This window comes from Brienomyrus brachyistius, chromosome 7, assembly GCF_023856365.1.
Source record: "Brienomyrus brachyistius isolate T26 chromosome 7, BBRACH_0.4, whole genome shotgun sequence".
Taxonomy (NCBI): Eukaryota; Metazoa; Chordata; class Actinopteri; order Osteoglossiformes; family Mormyridae; genus Brienomyrus; species Brienomyrus brachyistius.
The window spans coordinates 18,842,682-18,861,314 of record NC_064539.1 but is presented as its reverse complement, the minus strand read 5'-3'; the positions used below and the strand labels follow the sequence as shown (position 1 = coordinate 18,861,314).

The window sequence follows — 18,633 nt, the reverse complement described above, 5'->3', positions numbered from 1 at the left end:
CTAATTAGAATGGCACAACCTCGAAATAGGAGTATATTTATCTTTAATCGATTCTAGCATTACAAATTGATGCAGTGGCTTCCCTGCCATAATGATCGATTCATCATGATGCATTGATGCCTTACTCTCCTGTTACTGATAATGGATGATGATTTCAGATCGTGTGAGGAAACACATGCAACACCTTAAGCATGTGAACTCCAGACACACAGGATTAGACCTGCAAACCCTGAAAGTGTGAGGTGGCAGTGCCACCCTAGACCTGCTTCTTGAACCATTGAAAATCTCCAACCCTAATATGGTCAATTATAATACCCTTTAAAAATAACATCAAATAGAAAAAAAATCCTTAGTAGGTGGTAATGACACAAGAACCTCAAAATAATCTTCTAATTCCTTCATTTCTTCTTCTCTCCTTTAAAGGTACGGACAAAAGATCACATCTTCGACAGCATCAGCCACCTAATCACACATCACCGTGAGAATGGCTTGCCCATAGTTTCTGCTGGAAGCGAACTCTGTCTCAAACAGCCTGTAGCAAGAAAACAGTGACGTGCTCCGTTTGAGAATTGCTGGGACAAGGGAGGCATTTTTACTGCTTGCACACCTAAAAAACTTGAAGATGACAGATTATGTTACGGTCAAAGATTACTAAAGATGAAAGCATCATTGAACTCCTCTGCGCACCTTTTGGCTGCCCTGGCAGACTTGGAGAGATTTGTTTCCACTGACACTTGATTTATAGAACTGTTATTTTTTTGTTGTGATTATTGAAATTCTATATTTTTGAGAAGAGGTTGATGAATAGATGTTGATCTGGCGTCTTTAAAGAAAAAATTTAAAAAACTACTGCTAATTGTTTAGATGAACTGAAAATTATCCTCAAGGAGGCAAAGAGTATTTTAGAGTAACCTAATGTTCTAGTTTTGTCTATTAAGCACAAACAGATTTACACAGTTGTTGGTAAGAGGCAGAGAAAACAGAAAAAGCAGTTAGTATTGCAGTATTTTTGAAATGATCTTCTTTTGGAGCTAGTGTAACCGTTAATTTGGTAACATTCTATCAAATCTCCGGTGGATCTGTTGTAAAAGAGGAAAGTGTGACTGCTTGTTCTTCAGTAGCCACAGAAGTTTGGGATAAAATCGTATTTCCCCAATGCTGTGGATGTGATTTTTAAAAAGCTGCAATTTTTTCTATTAAGTACACTAAATTGTCACTGCAGTCGCATGACTAGAAATTAAACTGTTTTTGTGGTCATTGTTTGTAGACCTTTAACCCTTTGACAGGTGCTTGCGTATGCTCATAATGTAATACATTTGCTTTAAACAATATTGTTATTTGGTTTTAATTCCTATAAATTTGAAAGGATGTGTAGTAAATTAGGTCAGGGCTGAATTAATGTTGCAAATATTGATCTCATGAATTGTGAGCTTAGAACAGGAAATGTATTCTTATTTCACAAATATTCACAAATAAACAGCACAATCAAAGCATAATATGTGTTTACTGTAAAAAAAAAGACCAAAAAATGGTCTATATTTAGTAATGTATTTTTACATAATTGTTTGCCTAATTTTAATATATGTACCCCTTAAAAGGAAATGCAATATCAATTCACTCTTTTTAAAATGCGCACATGAACTGCATTATTGAGAACAACGGTCTATCAGTCACATGTATCTTGGGGAAAACTTGGCTTTCTAGGCTCCTAAATAAAGTCTAACAGATAAATAAGGTCATAGTTGGGTCAACTAGAAAAGATTCTTGTTTAAGTATCCAGTAGTGCTGCTATGCAATATACTTTGTTTCATAACTTAATGTTTGGGGTTAGGGGCAGTATTAGATTTGGAATAAATATTAATAAAAGGTTTGGGAAATTTAAACAAAATGTAAAACAAACTAGGAGCTATTTAATACACATCATAGTTGAAAGATATTTTGCATTGTACTAACTTTTGTACAACTTGCTCTTATTCCATCAAAACCACAGTATATTTTATGCCTTTGACATTGTTACAGTGAGTAAGTTGTATGCATAACAAAACACTTTCAACTTCGGAGTTATTTGTCTGCCCCTTTGTTGTCCATCTGGGTCTTACTGCTAAGTATTACCCTAGATCGGAGTATGTAGTAGTTGTTGTGACAAGCTTTTGGGATCTTTTTTGTATTCTAAAAAAGTACAAAAAAAAATTCAACTTTTATTCTGATTTCAGACACATATATTTAAGTATTGAAATATTTTATTTTTCTGCATCCTTTTAACTGAAACAGGTTAAATGTCCTTTGGTGTACAGTGAGTGAAACAATAACCTTGTTTTGTTTTTGGCAAGTTATAGACAGTAATATTTTTCACATTAAAGAAGTTCATTCACACTTTGAAATACTGTATCAGTTATTAACTTGTGATAACAATTATTGTCTTTGCTGTGACATTTTTGTTTGGACACATTGAGTTAGATTTGTTTATCATGGCATACAGAAGGAGGAGACAGGTACTGCAAGACGGAACACAATCTTAATTAGAATTATTTGTAATGTGTCCATTTTTTTTCTGTTGTGCAAGTTATCACTTATACTGAAAGTAACAACTATTAGAAATTGTAAACTATAAGAAATTGAAAGATAGAAAGGGAAGGCGCTTAAGGTAGAGTAAATGTCCAGTAAAAATTCCAGTTTCTTTTTATTATGCATTATGACTGCCTTATGAATCTATAATGCACTATAGATACCTTTATAATGCAGTACAAAGCATTTTAAAATGCTTATACTCACCATTATAATGCATGATAAAGGTATCTACAATGCATTATAGACGAGAGCTGAATAAAGAAGTCATAATGCATAATATACATGCCTATAATATGGCATGCATTTTAATAAATATTTATAGCCATGTTTATATTGCTTTATGAATGCATTTCATGAATTTGTTTATAAATGACTAAAAACATGGCCTTAGGTAGTGTTACCAAGAAGTATATTTAAAGTCATGTTAAATTTTTCATGTCACAACATTTATGTTTAAATATTCCTAATCATCTGTACAACTTTTACTTGTGATTATAAACAATAAGACAGAATACAAAGGATGTTTAAAATACAATTAAATTGAGTCTATGAGGTATATGTACACTACTGCTGAAAACTTCCATAAGTGGAAAATTATTTAATACATTTATGATGTCCTTTCTATCATGTGCTCATTAGGATGGCTTGTAATACATTAATTTCACAATGTGGTTAAAAAAATTTGAACACTGCCATCCTGATTTCAAAAGGCACAATAAACAAATAATAAACAAACACAATTAATTAGAAATTAAATTGTTTAAAATGACAGTGTCATCCAGATTTATTGATTTCTTACTTTGTTAGTAAGCATAGAAAATTTCTGAAGCAAAAAAATTCTATTTTATATTCACTATAATGAAATGTACTATAAAAATATTTGGGGAAAATATGTAGCTGAGACGTGCCTTTGCTGACTTATTAGGTCCTTCTTTTTGACTTGCTTACCCAAATCGTTTGTGACCACAGGCGAGGACAGAAACATACATTAACTTCACACTTAATCGGCATAAATTTCCTCAGTTCCTGAAAAATTGCAGTAACCAAACTGATCCACCTGTCGGGTTTCTTCTTACCATTCATGAACAGGTTCTCATGGCCTCAAGTATTTGTGTGCTGTAAGATTTGGAAATTTAACAGTGGTTCTTCATTGGATTACATGAGGACTGAGTGAGCTTTGGTTCCCGATACGGTAATTTGTGATGTGGAAGCCTTACGTGCATCCTTGTATTATGGACAATTCCAGGCTTGCACAGAAGTCCAATAACAAACCACTGCTTGGCTTTAGATCCAGGAGACCATCCCTATGACTTATTGTCCTGCAGGCATCTCCATTGTTTCCATGCGAACACTGAAGTCTCCTAACAGAACCATCACAGAGCTTGTACGGCGATGATAATACATTTTATTAGGTTTGTTTTACACTCAGGCAATTTATAGTTTCACTTGATTGGTTTTGTTTAATTTGGAATTTAAATCTAAATGTTCCATTCTTCCATTTTCTGTAACCACTTATCCTGTTGAGGGTTGTGGGGCATCCTCAGCCTGTGGGTGCCACGCCGGGATCAGCCCCGGATGGGGTGCCGACTCATCACAGGGCACACTCACAGGAAATCTGGTTACTCCAGTTAACCAGCATGCCTTTGGACTGGGGGGGGGGGGGGGGGGGACTGGAAGAAAGCCCACGACGACATGGGGAGAACATGCAAACTCCACACACATGCAACCCTGGCGGAGACTCGAACCCGAGTCCCAGAGATGTCAGGTGACAGTGCTCACCACCATGATGCCCCAGTTTAAACGTTCTAAAATCAACATTATTGATGTTGTTATAGAGAAAAAGTGTATTACATGAAAATATTAATAGGGATATAACAATCTCCTTATATATCGACATTATTTCTTATACGCATTAGGATGCCCCTTATTTTTTTACTTTTAAAAGTTTCAGATCTCATCCCTTCATTCAAGTCTCAAAATTAGCAGAAATTTAGATTTTGATGTGTATAAGGGACAAGCTGATACGCATAGTTGGAAAGAACAATGAATACAATATAATATTATTTTTTACAGGGTACAATAATTCATGCTATTTTGTTTTACGCTGAAATATTAAAAATGCAGGTCAAATGAATATATTAATATGAAAACTGAAAAATTTTCAAGGTTTACTTTTACTGCTAACTGAACATATTTACATTTCAATTTTTATGAATAATAGATACACAAATTACACAGTATTGTTAATGATATATAATAGTTTTCAAAATTATTATTAAATTTCTGTATTCATCACATTTATAGGCAGTTTATCATGAATTTCCATTCTTTCTAAAGTATTCTAATCAGGTCTTAATAGATGTATATCTGACTGTTGTCTCCATTCCAGAATTTAAAATAATAAAGAATATGGAATATCCAGCTGTCCAGTTTTTGCAGCCACAGGCTATGGACTATTCCACAGTGCTTTCGATGTCAGGACATTCTTTGACCATGACCTTTTGGGCGTGGCTGCTGCTGCTGCTGGACTTGCTCTTGCTGTTCTCTGAGGTTTGCTCTACTGGTAAGACACTTCTCGTCTTACTCCCAAGAAGACAACCGCAGATCAGGCTGAGGAACGTCTGCCGCATCTCCCTGCTGGATAGCGTGTAGATGACGGGATTCATGGCAGAGTTCAGGGCAGCCATGGTGATGAACCCGGAAGCGCTGAAAAGAATTTGGCACTGCTTGTGTTGGCAGGCCACGTCGATTAGCAGCAGGATGTAAAGCGGCATCCAGCAGATGATGAAGATGCCTACAACGATGATGACTGTCCTCAGAAGGGTAATGGAGTGCTCCGAGTTACTGTGCTTGGTGACTTTGCGGCTGCTAGATCTGACCAGCGCATATATACGAGCGTATAGTACAGAGATGGCCAGCAATAAAATCATAAAAATGATAATGCAAAAAGCCACATATTTCTTGCTGTAAAGAGGGAAGATAGTTGAGCAGTCAGGAAGATTATCCAGACAGTTCCAGCCAAGCAGAGGCAGGGATCCCAAAGAAATTGCAATAAGCCAACATGTCCCAATTAAGAGATACACTCGGTATCTTTTATTGGCATTGTAAGGTGTCATTTTAATCATTGTCATGTACCTCTCAACTGCAATCGCCAACAGACTAAAGACAGACGCGGAAAGTGCCGCAAAGACACTTCCCTCCCGCACAAAAAATGCATATGGGGAAAGACGGAGGGTCAGCTCCCCCGACATCAGCAAGTTTACTGCGTAGGTCACTCCAGCCAGCAGATCACAAAGCGCCAGATTGGCAATGAAGAAGAACATGCGGTTGTGGAACCTCTGGTTTTTCCATATTGCCACTAGTACGATCACGTTCTCCAGGACTATTAAGCTGCATATGAATAGAATAGTCACGGTTTTAGCGATTGTGGACCCAGTCGCGCTCTCACTGCGGTTGTCTAGCCTTCCGGTGTAGTTGTAGTGAAAAATAATTAGGTTTTTCTCCATCCTGCAGAGGGCAATCTAGGATTGGAAATCACTTCCCTGAAGTACAGCAGATCCTTAACACTGTAACAGTCCGTAAGAGCTCAAACAATTTCTTTTCCACTTGTGTAACACGAGCCGATTGTAGCACCCAGAAACGTCTTTGGATTTGTGAGCTTTGTGCATAAAGTTATAGGGTCACAGTGCTGAGTAAACGTCCTGATTCAGTACTGAAGGGCTTAGTCTTTTGCGGTTGTTAGTGCGAACACCTAAAAAAGACACCCATGTTAGTATTTTTTTTTTCTTTAATAGTAATATTTCGACTATGATTTAGTTTCAGCGTAATATTCTGTAAAATGTAATAACCTGTAAAATGAAAACCGTAGAATTTCCACCCAATAAAAGAATTCGTGGTAGATAGTATTCATCCAGGATCATAACAGAAAACACACAATCATAAAAATGTTATATGCATGCAAAATATTTTAGCAAAGTGTAAAAAAAATGTCAGTGCAGTGATTAAGATTATATATTTGATTCGGAAATATAAAAAAGTCACATTTGCAGTTTAATCGCACTGAAGATTATGTACAGTATACTTTAAAAATAGGGCGCGATGCCTGATTCAGTTATTTCACATAAAAGGGGAAAGTGAAGCTAAATTCTATGTTGAATTTGTGCTGCCATTATAATAAAAACGTTTGTGCTCCTATCGCATAATAGTTACGGATTTCACTTTTATACTTTGCAACCGAAAAGTTATATATGTAGTTATATATATAATACAATATATTCTCAGTTTCCTTTTTCCTTTTCAGTTTCTCGTATGTAACCATGTTTAACTGGCAAATGTAAAGTCTGACATAGATTAGCGAATAGGAATATGAACTTACCGTTTGATTTCTAGGCATCAGTAACCGCTTCGTTGCATCGGACTCATGTATACGAGAGCGTGATTTTTTTTTCATTCTCTTTATGAAATCGAATTAAAATATAACACTAACACATGTATTAAATCTACAGTTTTCTGTATTTAATGTAGATTTTATGACGTTCCGCATCTGATTTCTCCGACTTCCCTCCAGCTTCCACCAGTTAATAACTTACGTCTGTCCCCCACAGTTCGCTTCCTTCTCTGGCTGAGGCGGATGCTCACGTACGCCTCAGCTTAACTTTGACATGAAGCCAGACTTATTTTTTAAGGATGGGCCAGGGGAGCGCTTTTGTATGGCGATATAAAGTTTTTTTTTTTAATTAAGTAATTCCATTTTACAAATTACTGTATGTAGCTATATCTGTATTTTTCTTCTTAATCCACTGAGGCTATATTGGATCAATGCTCAATTTCTAACTAAGCCTAAAACCTAGGTACTCAAAATCCAATAAACAATGAAATTAAATTAAAAATTATTCAAAGAGCAAGTCTGAAATGCTGTGTGTTTGCACATATAATGGCTTTTAATGGTGCACAGCCACGACTAAACTACTTAGTGAGCTACCTGGAGGATGCCAATACATCACTGGAGTTACAAGCTATTTCACTCTGTGATGTAAAATATATTGTGCAAAGCCCAAATGCCTTTAAATGGATCTCAAATTAAGTATACAGAACACATTAAATATTCCACAAAAGCATGTGATGCCCTGCAGACCCCGGAGAGGTATGCAAGAAGCAAAGCCTCTTCACACACAGGAAGTTCCTTTATTGATAACCTTAAATGGACTCGCAATAGATCTGCCCAACAACCCAGCACCTTCTGCTTTCTACGCTTGGGGAGAAGTCCCGCGACACACGATAGCTCTCACGCACGGTGGGGACACTAGTCACCACACTAACATTACAAACACTACACTTACAAACACTACACAAGTGGGGAACACGTCATACACAGAACATGGCACAGTAATTAACAGGGGCTACGTACAGCAGACATCCAAAACGCACTGGGAACATGTAAAGTACCTCAACTTAGTCTAGGTTAGGGGTCTCCAACTCTGGTCCTGGAGGGCTACTGTCCAGTAGGTTTTCTGTCCTACTTGGCTTCTGATGATCCACACCTGTTCCTGGTATTTGCCTGAGAGCAGGTGTGGCTCATCAGAAGCCAGGTAGGATAGAAAACCTACTGGACGGTAGCTCTCCAGGACCGAAGTTGGAGACCTCTGGTCTAGGTGCTCACCTAGGACCAATTTGCCCTGGAAGACCCTACCATGGCCCATCACCCACCACAGAATAGCTCCTAGAATCACAGAAGCACATAAACACCTCCACCACATTCATTTTGAAGTCATACTTATGTAGTGTTTAGACATTTAACAGTATAATACTAAAGACAACAAAAGTACAACTTAAAAAAATCACCACATAACTGAATCAACACCTCAGACTCAAAAAAGCTGTACATACTGAGCTTCACAAACATTTTCAGCAAGGTTACCCAATGAATGCCGTTTGTGTCCAAGATCAAAGCAAAAAGTCATACAATCTATTGTCAGGAGTACTTCCTGATCATACTGTCTGATGGTTTGTATTTTACCCTTTTCTCCTTACTTTAGAGAAGGCCATAGAATGCCTTATACATATAATGTCTGTTTCTATGGGCAAACATCTTGTAAGGACAAGCTATAGGCAAATCCCTCTTTTGAGGTACTGGTGTTTAATATTAGATTAGACTGCATGAATGTTAGTATACTGACCTCCGGGGTAATATTTGACTGAGTTTGCTGAGCTCCATTGCAACTCCTTTGCAGCTGTTAATTTAAGTAAAACTTCTATATTAGACATTATATTACACATATTGCATGTAGAGAAAGATGCAACTGATAAATGCATATAAAAATTTAGTCAGCCCTGGTCAAATGATAAGAAGAGAATCTCTGCAGTTCAAGTGCTTAAATTCTTTGACCCTACCAACGTCTCTGGACACCCCACGTACGCTCAACAACCATGGATCTCTAAGCAGCTGAGCATCAGACAATAAGGAGGTACAAAGGCGGGGGTAGCTATAAAAAGACATCGAAACATTTCCTGTAGCAGTACTTGTGGTACTTGCGCACACGTGATTTGCAGTAGCAGACTTGAAGGAACCATGTTGCATCTCTTTTAATGCCTCTGCATGACGTGTGATTACGGGGTCAGTCTGTCTGCTTGTCAAGCTGACCATGTAAATCCCATGACACACATTATTCCTGCATTATACCAATCAGCCGTAACATTAAAACCACCTGCCTCATATTGTGTTGGTCCCCTTGTGCTGCCAAAACAACTCTGACCCTTTGAGGCATGGACTCCACAAGACCTCTGAAGGTGCCCTTTCGTATCTGGCACCAAGACCAACAGGTCCTGTAAGTCCTGTAAGAGGTGAGGTGGTTCCCCCAGCAGATCCCGCAGATGCTCGATCAGATTGAGATCTGGGAAATTTGGAGGCCAAGTCTACACCTTGAACTTTTCTCTTGTTCCTCAAACCATTCCTGAACCACATCTTGCAGTGTGGCAGGGTGCATGATCCTGCTGAAAGAGGCCACTGCCATCGGGGAATACTGTTGCCATGAAGGGGTGTAACTTGGTCTGTAACAATGTTTAGGTAGGTGGTACGTGTCAAAGTAACATCCACATGAAAGCCAGGACCCAAGGTTTTCCAGCAGAACATTGCCCAGAGCATCACACTCCCTCCGTCGGCTTGTCTTCTTCCCATAGTGCATCCTGGTGCCATCTCTTCCCCAGGTAAACACACAAGCACCCAGCTGTGCACATAATATAACGGAAAACATGACTCATCAGACCAGGCCTCCATCTTGCATTGTTCCATGGTCCAGTTCTAACACTCACATGCCCATTGTAGTGGCTTCCGGCGGTGGACAGGGCTCAGCATGGACACTGACCGGTCTGCAGCTACACAGCCCCATATGCAGCAAGCTGTGATGCTCTGTCTTCTCACACCTTTCTATCATAGCCAGCATTCACTTTTTTAGCAAATGGTTTTACAGTAGCTCTCCTGTGGGATCGTTGCAGACAGACTAACCTCTGCATCACTGAGTCTTGGACGACAATGACCTCATGGCCAGTTCACCAATTGGCCTTCCTTAGACCACTTTCAGTAGGTACTGACCACTGCATACCAGGAACACCCCATAATACCTGCCATTTCCTAGCCATCATAATTTGGTCCGTGACAAAGTTACTCAGATCCTTATGCTTGTCCAAACTTCCTACTTCCAACACATCAACCTCAAGAACTGACTGTTCATTTGCCTAATATGTAATGGCAACAGTGACGGGTGCCTTTGTAATGAGATTCAATGTTATTCACTTCACCTGTCTGTAGTATTAATATTATGGCTGATGTATTTGAGGGATGACCCAAGAGTCACAGTATTTAAGACCCATTGCTACAATTATTAAGGCCACCATAGCAAATGATCATGCTGCTATCTAGTTTGTTTGGCTCTCTCTTCGGCCACCTATCAGCATCTGGACTGATGCCCCTCCTCTTCCACACAGACAAATGTCCTGTATCTGGGGTGGAAATCTGCTAAGATATTTCAGACCACAGGCAGAGCTGCTGCTCAGTAATGGACTTCAGCAGACTACTAAATACTAAAGAGTGAGGTGAATTGCAGATGGCTTGATGACCCACTGCTTGATGGAAGGCCTGTTACTTTCAGTCTGCTTGGTGTGTAGCCCTTTGGGTTTGGATGCCGTCATCAGAAGGTTAGTGGTTAAAGCCCCTATGACTGACAGCGTGATTTAACCCCAGCTGCTCCCAAGAATGGCTGACCTTCTAATCTTAATCATACTCCATAATCACTGAAACAAGTCAAAATTGGGAAATGTATTCTTTTTCCTTCCACACATTTACATTGCTCTGTGTTATAATGATTAGAAAGTCGATTGATATAACAGAAATCATGAGCAGGGAATGAAACGTTCTGGTCTGCAGAGATGAATGTACTAGAAACCAGTGCAATGAACGTTATAATCTGCTTTTAAAATAGCCAACTTGGTTTGCTGCATCAGGGATTTACATTACTTAGTGGTAAAGGCGTGTAGCTTTCACCGCTAGCTAAGTTTTCTGGAGAAATTACTTGTATACAGTAGTGGTATGTAGTGTATGTGTATACAGTGGTAGTCCAAGCAGGAACCATCTCGCAGCCTCTTTATTTGAATAATATAGACCATTACAGAAAAGTACCACGGATGGGCAATCTTAAAAAGTACTGGAAAGGGTAAGAGTGTGTGAGTGTGTGTATGTGTGTGTGTGTGTGTGTGTGTGTGTGGGGGGGGGGGGGGGGTTGTATTGGTACCAATACAATTTGTCTAGCTGGTTAACTGCAGACTTCTTCAACTGTTGTTGCAAGACAGACGCCTACATATTTTATTGCAGAGAGAATCAATATCTTTTTATATTGCAGGATGAAATAAAGGGTCAGTAATGAACAGTCCTACACACTCACAGTGCCACAGGAGAGGAGATGCCCTGGCGTTCTTATTGGTTAGAGTTGGGTTGATGGATTGAAGCAGATCAAGGAGTTTAAAATGTGCTTCTAGGGAAAAGGACACATGATTAACTGAAGTCATTTTAGTTTCCTTTGTATATTTTGAGTTGTGGGTTTTTTTTTTTTTTTGCTAGTTTCTACATTTGTTTTTTTTTTATTAAAAGGCCTCTGATCCGGGGCGGCAATGGTGGTGCAGTGGTTAGCACTGTTGCCTCACACCTCTGGGACCCGGGTTCGAGTCTCCGCCTGGGTCACATGTGTGTGGAGTTTGCATGTTCTCCCCATGTCGTCGTGGGGTTTCCTCCGGGTACTCCGGTTTCCCCCCACAGTCCAAAGACATGCTGAGGCTAATTGGAGTTACTAAATTGCCCGTAGGTGTGCATGTGTGAGTGAATGGTGTGTGAGTGTGCCCTGCAATGGGCTGGCCCCCCATCCTGGGTTGTTCCCTGCCTCGTGCCCATTGGTTCCGGTATAGGCTCCGGACCCCCCGCGACCCAGTAGGATAAGCGGTTTGGAAAATGGATGGATGGATGGGCCTCTGATCCCATTCTCTGATTTTCCTTAGAAAATATGTTTTTAAATCCTTCTGTCTAATGCATTGTCCTGCCATGTGGTGCCACCTAAGGGACTGTGCAGTGCTTTCGGGGATTTTAAAATCTGCGCGTATAGAGACTGGACAGGGAGAATAATCTCATAGCAGGAGCTTCTGGTTTATCTCAAGGCTTGTAGGCTTCAGGGAAGCACAGAGTAGAAGAAACTGGGAGAAGTGAGCAAGGATGGAATATAATGAAATAACCAATCAGTCTAGTGGGACACTCAACACCTCTCAAAGTAATGCTTGCAAACTAGGCACTTTTAATATGTGAAAATGTATTACTTTGATGCATAAGAACAGTGCAAAAACAAAAAAATCGAATACGGCATGTTTATTTCTAGCACATGTATTTTTTATGAGATTAATAAAGTAAGACAAGTATCATTAAACATCCAAATTAATCTGGTAAAGTTAATGATATCGTTAAATACATGTTTTGATTGTGTTTAGTAGATGTGAAATGATTTGGCTGTGACAAATATTGGAAATGTGAAATCACGATGAGTTCAGAGATGGGCACAAATATATTTTGAAAAGTACCTCGTATAAATTACAAATACTTGCTGTCACTGGTGTGAGAAAATGTATTTAATTAAAATGAAAGTAATTTGTAAAATAGTAACAGTGCACGACAAATACCCGTGCCGTTACAGTCCTAGTAATGAGTAATATTTAAAAAACAAAGTTTGCCTTAACTTTAAATAGACAGAATAGTAATTTACATGTAGGTAAAGGGGGGGCATGCGCTGATTACAGCACCCACCACATGACAAACCACCTCAGGGATGAGAACCTGAGTGCAGCAGGTGATACCTCAGCACCACGCTAGTCCAAATGGACCACTGTGAGTTTCTTACAGTGACTGCCGTGCCAGTCCTGCTACCAACCCCCAAATATCCCTGTAAGGCTAATTTCATAAGCAGGAAACTTAATTTGCCCTTAGTTTGGGTGACGAGGTTGACCATGGATAAGAAACATGAAGACAAACGAAAAGGCAAAATGGAGTGAAAGATGAGTGGAAAATTAAAATGCAAATGGTGCTATTTCCTTTTAATTTTCATTTTTGCGCACAGGCTTTGGAAACTAAATGGCAAAGTGGAGATTGTGTTTTCTTTTTACCATTTTCATTTAAATTGTTTTGCAGAAAATGCCTCCCATATATTATAAGAGCGCCTCTGGATTCACACTTTATGACGGTGACACGAGGTGGCGTAACAACCGATATATCGCTAATGGAGTATTTTAATATGTAACAATCTACAAGATGCCACTGCCTGATCGCTCTATTCTTCTGCCCTATCATGATATTCAGTGAGTAATACCTGATAGTATAACTTACTACATACTTAAAGTAATCTGCACCAAAGCATCTTATTTCCTTTGATTATTGATCTTGTGAAAACATGATGTGCTTCGTGATTAAACACGCTTCCAGCCAGAGTTGGTCACAGGCTATATTTAAGTCTGTAAGCCTGGTGATGAAGGTTCTTAAAAAGGTTCTTAATAAAATGAGATTCTATTAAGAATTTTAAGTATTAAAGTATGTCCCAGTATGCCCCCCGTGTGATTGTAATTAGCCCTTGTTGTTATTGATAATGGTCACATTTCCATATGGTCACTTGTGTGTTTGCCCCTGTCTTGTGTACCCGGTCCGATCCTCGCCTGTATTTAGCTATTCTCTCTTTGTCTTTCTCTGCTCCTGCGATGCCTCAATATTTTAAATTCATCAAACAAAATCTCAGAGTATTTTGTTATACATTAAATGTATTTTTTTTTTCATCCAACAAAACACTTAAGTGCGTATTTTGAATGCATTTCATTGAATTGCTGCCCATCTGTGCATGAATAACTTTTGTTCCATATCACTGTCCGGAAGCAGGGCAAGTGAGAAGTTATTTGAAGGAAACATTGTGGTTAGACAAGCAGCTGCTTAAAGCTTGTCAGTAGGACAAAGTCCCTCCTTCCAACGTGTCATTTCTCTTCATTGCTATTTCATTTTAACTGCATCTGTACTTGCAGAATGATAGAATCCTTTTCATTTATGTAAAAACGTTCGCTATAAATATGTTGTACCAATAAGGAAGCTTGCAATTGTAGTAACAAAGTAAATTCGCACAAACCGTAATACACACAACATGCATTTAATATGTCTGCAACAAACGATAAAATGTTCGAACGAACGCTGCCATTATAACGTTGTCTGGCAAAGGAGTGTATACTAACAGAAACATTCTTGCATCAGTTCTATGTGCTATGCCACTCTTCCTACATTTTATATCTGCATAAAAACCTCAGAGTACTGCCCTATCATTTGCCTGTCTGTGGCCTCTCCACATGACTTCACTTACAGCAGTTGCTTGTGTCATGGATAGATTTCCTGTAAACTTCTGATTATTCCCCAGTAACAAGATTGCTAGCATATATCTAGATCATGCATGATATTCAGCTCAACTGCCATTACCATGTTGCTCCTCGTCACAACATGCCTGGAATTTTGTGCTGTGCTCTGAAATCTGTATGACTAAAGGTTTGTGGTGGAGAGGTGGGGTATAAATAGGAAGTCATGAGAAGATGTGCAGCCTTCTTTTTAAGCCAACACTATATTAAAATTAAATTGAAGTAGTATGTTCCTCTCTAGTGAGATCACATTTTCAAATATTTTCAAGGCCATAAAGAACCTGGCGTTACTTTTTTGGTCAAATCAAGCAATAGAATAAACCTTAGTTTATGTGGCCCCCCGCGACCCCGCGATTTGTTGGGTTGTTGCTGATTGCAGGAAGAACACACATTGGTCATTCTAAACTGGGATTCCTTTCCTGATAGTGTTTCATTCGCTAGAGCTCCTTGATGTCATTTCCTTGAATGTGGATGTAATTTTATTCATGGTTGTGCGCTTATATTTCTTTAGGCCTGAAGTTTGTCTCATGCTTGTGTGTGGTTAACCACTGTTTTCCCATCTATGTGTTGTCAGTTTCAGGCTGTAGAAGCATCACTGTTATTGGTGCCTTTGTAAAGGGATGTCCAGCATGTATGCTATTGTTAATAAGGTTTGTAAGATGTATGCTACTTTGTCGGTAGCATATTTGCAAGAGTGGTGTTGACTGCTGTGATAATGATGAAACTTGGTGCGGAGCTGAACTTAGTTCCTTTTTAATAGCAACAACCGGAGCAGACAGATATCACAGTACATTTGTAACACGTTCAAAGAGAGAGAACCTAAACACTGCGCAGGTATAAAATAAAGACTACGGTGAGAAGGTTCAATATTACTGCGTGAACAGTCAATATTCTACAAGTGGCTTTATAGTAAGTTCCCATGTCACCTTGTCAGTGTACATACACAACAATCTTAAAACTTAAAGAGTACCATACATTTGTAGTTATATTTATTGATTTAGCAGGATTTTTTTTCAGAAACAACATAAAAGTGAGGCAGGAAGTACACCACAAAGATGTAGCTGTCAAGGAAATAGCTATTAATAGGTGTAGCTCGATGGAGCTTCCAGTGATGGACCAGTAACAATTGCAAGCTTGAATTGATCAATAGCTAAACACATTATAAAAGAAAGAAGAGATATTCAATGCAAAACATCCTAAGGACTAGGTTACAATGAGACGTGCACAATGTAAGACCATCTGGTGTTGCAAAGAGACTATAATCAAAGTATAGAAGATAAATGCAGAGCAGGGTATTCGTCAGGTGAGCTACTTGAGGTCATCTGGAAAACATGTTTCTTCAGCCATTTCTTGAAGGTTGATTGGGTCTCTGCTGACCTGAAGTGAATAAGCAGGTATTCCACCATCAAGAAACCACAGATGAGAAATGTCCAGAGTTTGGATTTTGCTTCACGAGGTGGCCTTGGCTTGCTGATTGAAGAGGGCGAGAAGGAATGAAGGTCTTGATTAGAAGCTTAATGGAGGTAGATGCCATTCCATTAGCAGCTCTGGTTGCCTGCACCAAGCACTTGAGTCTCATGCAAGGGCCTTTAGGGAGTCAGTGAAGAGAGACATGGAGGGATGTTGCATGAAAATAGAAATTAACGTTACTAGATTAAACTCGATTACTTGCTTCTTTTTTTTTAAAAAAACAAAGCAAATCAGTTTTGTTGAAGCACTTCACATTAAAATAATAATAAAGACACTTTATTGATCCCTCACTGGGGAAATTCTCTTTTTTGCAGACTCCATCTTGCTTGCAATGAGCTCTTGTTTTTTCTCCTCTATCACTTTCGCTAAACAATCCACAGCCTGTGAGCGAGAATGATTATGATTGGCTCGGAGAGTATGTGCAGAGCTCATTAAAAAGCAATGGTGATAAACTTTTTTTTTTTCCATGCACAATATCATATTGAAAAGGAACCATCATTGAAAGAGCAAAGCTTGCTGAGCTTCATTTCCGATGACAATACAAATGTTTAGTGCGACTTATTGATGTATGTGTGAATGGGTGGGTGCATACCCTGAAATGGCCTGTGCAGGGTTGGAGTCTGTCTCAGGCAAATTGCAATTTTATATTACATTATATTGTAGTATGTTCATTGACTACTGTTCACTATATTGACTACTGTTCATTGACTTTAGTTCAGCCTTCAACACCATCATTCCACAAAGACAGTGTGTGAAACTGAGCGGATTGGGACTGAGCACCTCACTCTGCAACTGGATTCTGGATTTTCTCTCAGAGAGGCCTCAGTCTGTCCGAATCGGCAGCAGCGTTTCCAGCACCATCAGACTGAGCACAGGTGCTCCTCAGGGCTGCGTTCTCAGTCCACTTCTGTTCACACTCCTGACCCATGACTGCACTGCCCTGCACAACTCAAACTACATCATCAAATTTGCAGATGACATGACGGTGGTGGGGCTCATCAGCAACAACGATGAGTCGGCGTATAGAGACGAGGTTCAGCAGCTGTCCACGTGGTGCAGTGAGAACAACCTGTCGCTGAATGTGGACAAAACCAAGGAAATGGTTGTCGACTTCTTGAGAACTCGCCCCAGCCACACACCACTCAGCATCCACGGCTCCACGGTTGAGATGGTAAAAAACACCAAGTTCCTGGGAGTTCACATCTCAGACGACCTCACCTGGACCACCAACACCACCTCCATCACCAAAAAGGCCCAGCTACGTCTCCACTTCCTGAGACGGCTTAAGCGAGCCAACCTCCCACCTCCCACCCTCACCGTGTTCTACAGGGGCACTATACAGAGTGTCCTGACCAGCTGCATCTCCGTCTGGTTTGGAAACAGCACCGTTTCCGATAACCGACGGCTTCAAAGGATCGTCAAAGCAGCTGGGAACATCATCGGTGCGTCTCTCCCATCGCTGCAAGACATCTTCAACAAGCGCTGCATCAGGAGGGCCTCCTGCATCCTGCTTGACTCCTCTCATCCTTCACACGGACTCTTCTCACTCCTCCCATCTGGCAGACGCCATCGCATCATCAGGACTCGATCTTCCAGGCTGCGGGTTAGCTTTTTCCCACTAGCCATTAGACTCATGAACACACTTACCCCCCCACACACACCCGGACTGCTAACAAGTCGACTCCTGCACATCTGCACTTTACACACATACTCTGCTACAAGCATTTTTGCACTTCTGCCACTTGTTTGCACATTTTCCATATATAAATATTGTAACCTCCTCTACCTTTATCTCCAAGTATAGTATATTTTTTTGTATACCTTATATTTATTTACTTTGTTTACCACGTGCCTATTTGTTACATGTCTTTCTCTCGTCTGCACTGAAAAAAACTGGAGCCACGTCATCTCGTCTCTCTATGTACCTGTACAGTATATAGCAGAGATGACAATGAAGTTTACTTTGACTTTGACTATATTTTATATAAAGGGATGTTCAGTTAGGAGTGCATGGTGGCGCAGTGGTTAGCGCTGCTGCCTTGTAGCAGGAAGGTCCTTGGTTTGGTCTCTGGGTCGGGTGTAGGTCCTTTGACTCATTGTGACGGTCCTTTGACTCATTGTGACGGTCCTTTGACATTGGCGCGTAACAGCCACAGTAGAATTTTGCTACCTTTACTGTTTGTAGAGAGGACTCCTCTGCCACTTATAACAAACATCATGACATAGTTTGATATTTTCTTTTGGGTGCTTCCTGAATGAAAGTATTGTTGTACTGAAATAAATGTTATCACTGTCGTGTAACCTGTGGTGTCACAGGGGCATGGATAACCTGGCGGATTCAGGGGGCCCAGCACTGGCTCGGCAATTTCTACGGCAGGGGACCAATTCTGGGCCCAAGCTTCGGGGCACAGAAGTTCTAGCTATGCTCTGGCACGTATTAATACAGATAATAAAAATGTTGGCAGTATCCGGAATCTGCTGTGGTGTAATTTCTTGCACATTATGTCTTATTTTTATTTTTCTCTTTTTTCTTTCTTTCTTTTTTCTTCCTTTTTTCTCTTTTTTTTTGGTTGCAGGACTCCGGACTGTAACCATTTGGTCACATCGTGACCATTTTTGGAGACAGTG

The 18,633-nt window shown here is 39.8% G+C and overlaps 3 protein-coding genes across 6 annotated transcripts in view; 1 reads left to right on the top strand and 2 right to left on the bottom strand.

Moving 5' to 3' along the window:
• The window catches only part of shc3 (SHC (Src homology 2 domain containing) transforming protein 3), a 32,243-nt gene extending 30,912 nt beyond the window's left edge, over nt 1-1,331 (top strand). For all 3 annotated transcript variants that reach the window (XM_049019729.1, XM_049019727.1, XM_049019728.1), the window contains one exon: nt 424-1,331. In XM_049019729.1, the coding sequence (XP_048875686.1) occupies nt 424-552 (129 nt within the window). In that variant the 3' untranslated portion in view covers nt 553-1,331. The remainder of the gene's footprint in view (nt 1-423) is intronic.
• The window catches only part of bxdc2 (brix domain containing 2), a 277,175-nt gene that overhangs the window by 85,899 nt on the left and 172,643 nt on the right, over nt 1-18,633 (bottom strand). The window lies entirely within an intron of this gene.
• Nucleotides 4,225-7,173, bottom strand: LOC125746099 (sphingosine 1-phosphate receptor 3). The gene is made up of 2 exons (XM_049019741.1): nt 6,944-7,173; nt 4,225-6,319 (listed from the first exon to the last, which is right to left on the bottom strand). Exon 2 carries the CDS (start codon nt 6,072-6,074, stop codon nt 5,022-5,024), a length of 1,053 nt encoding a protein of 350 aa, XP_048875698.1. The 5' UTR covers nt 6,075-6,319; nt 6,944-7,173; the 3' UTR covers nt 4,225-5,021.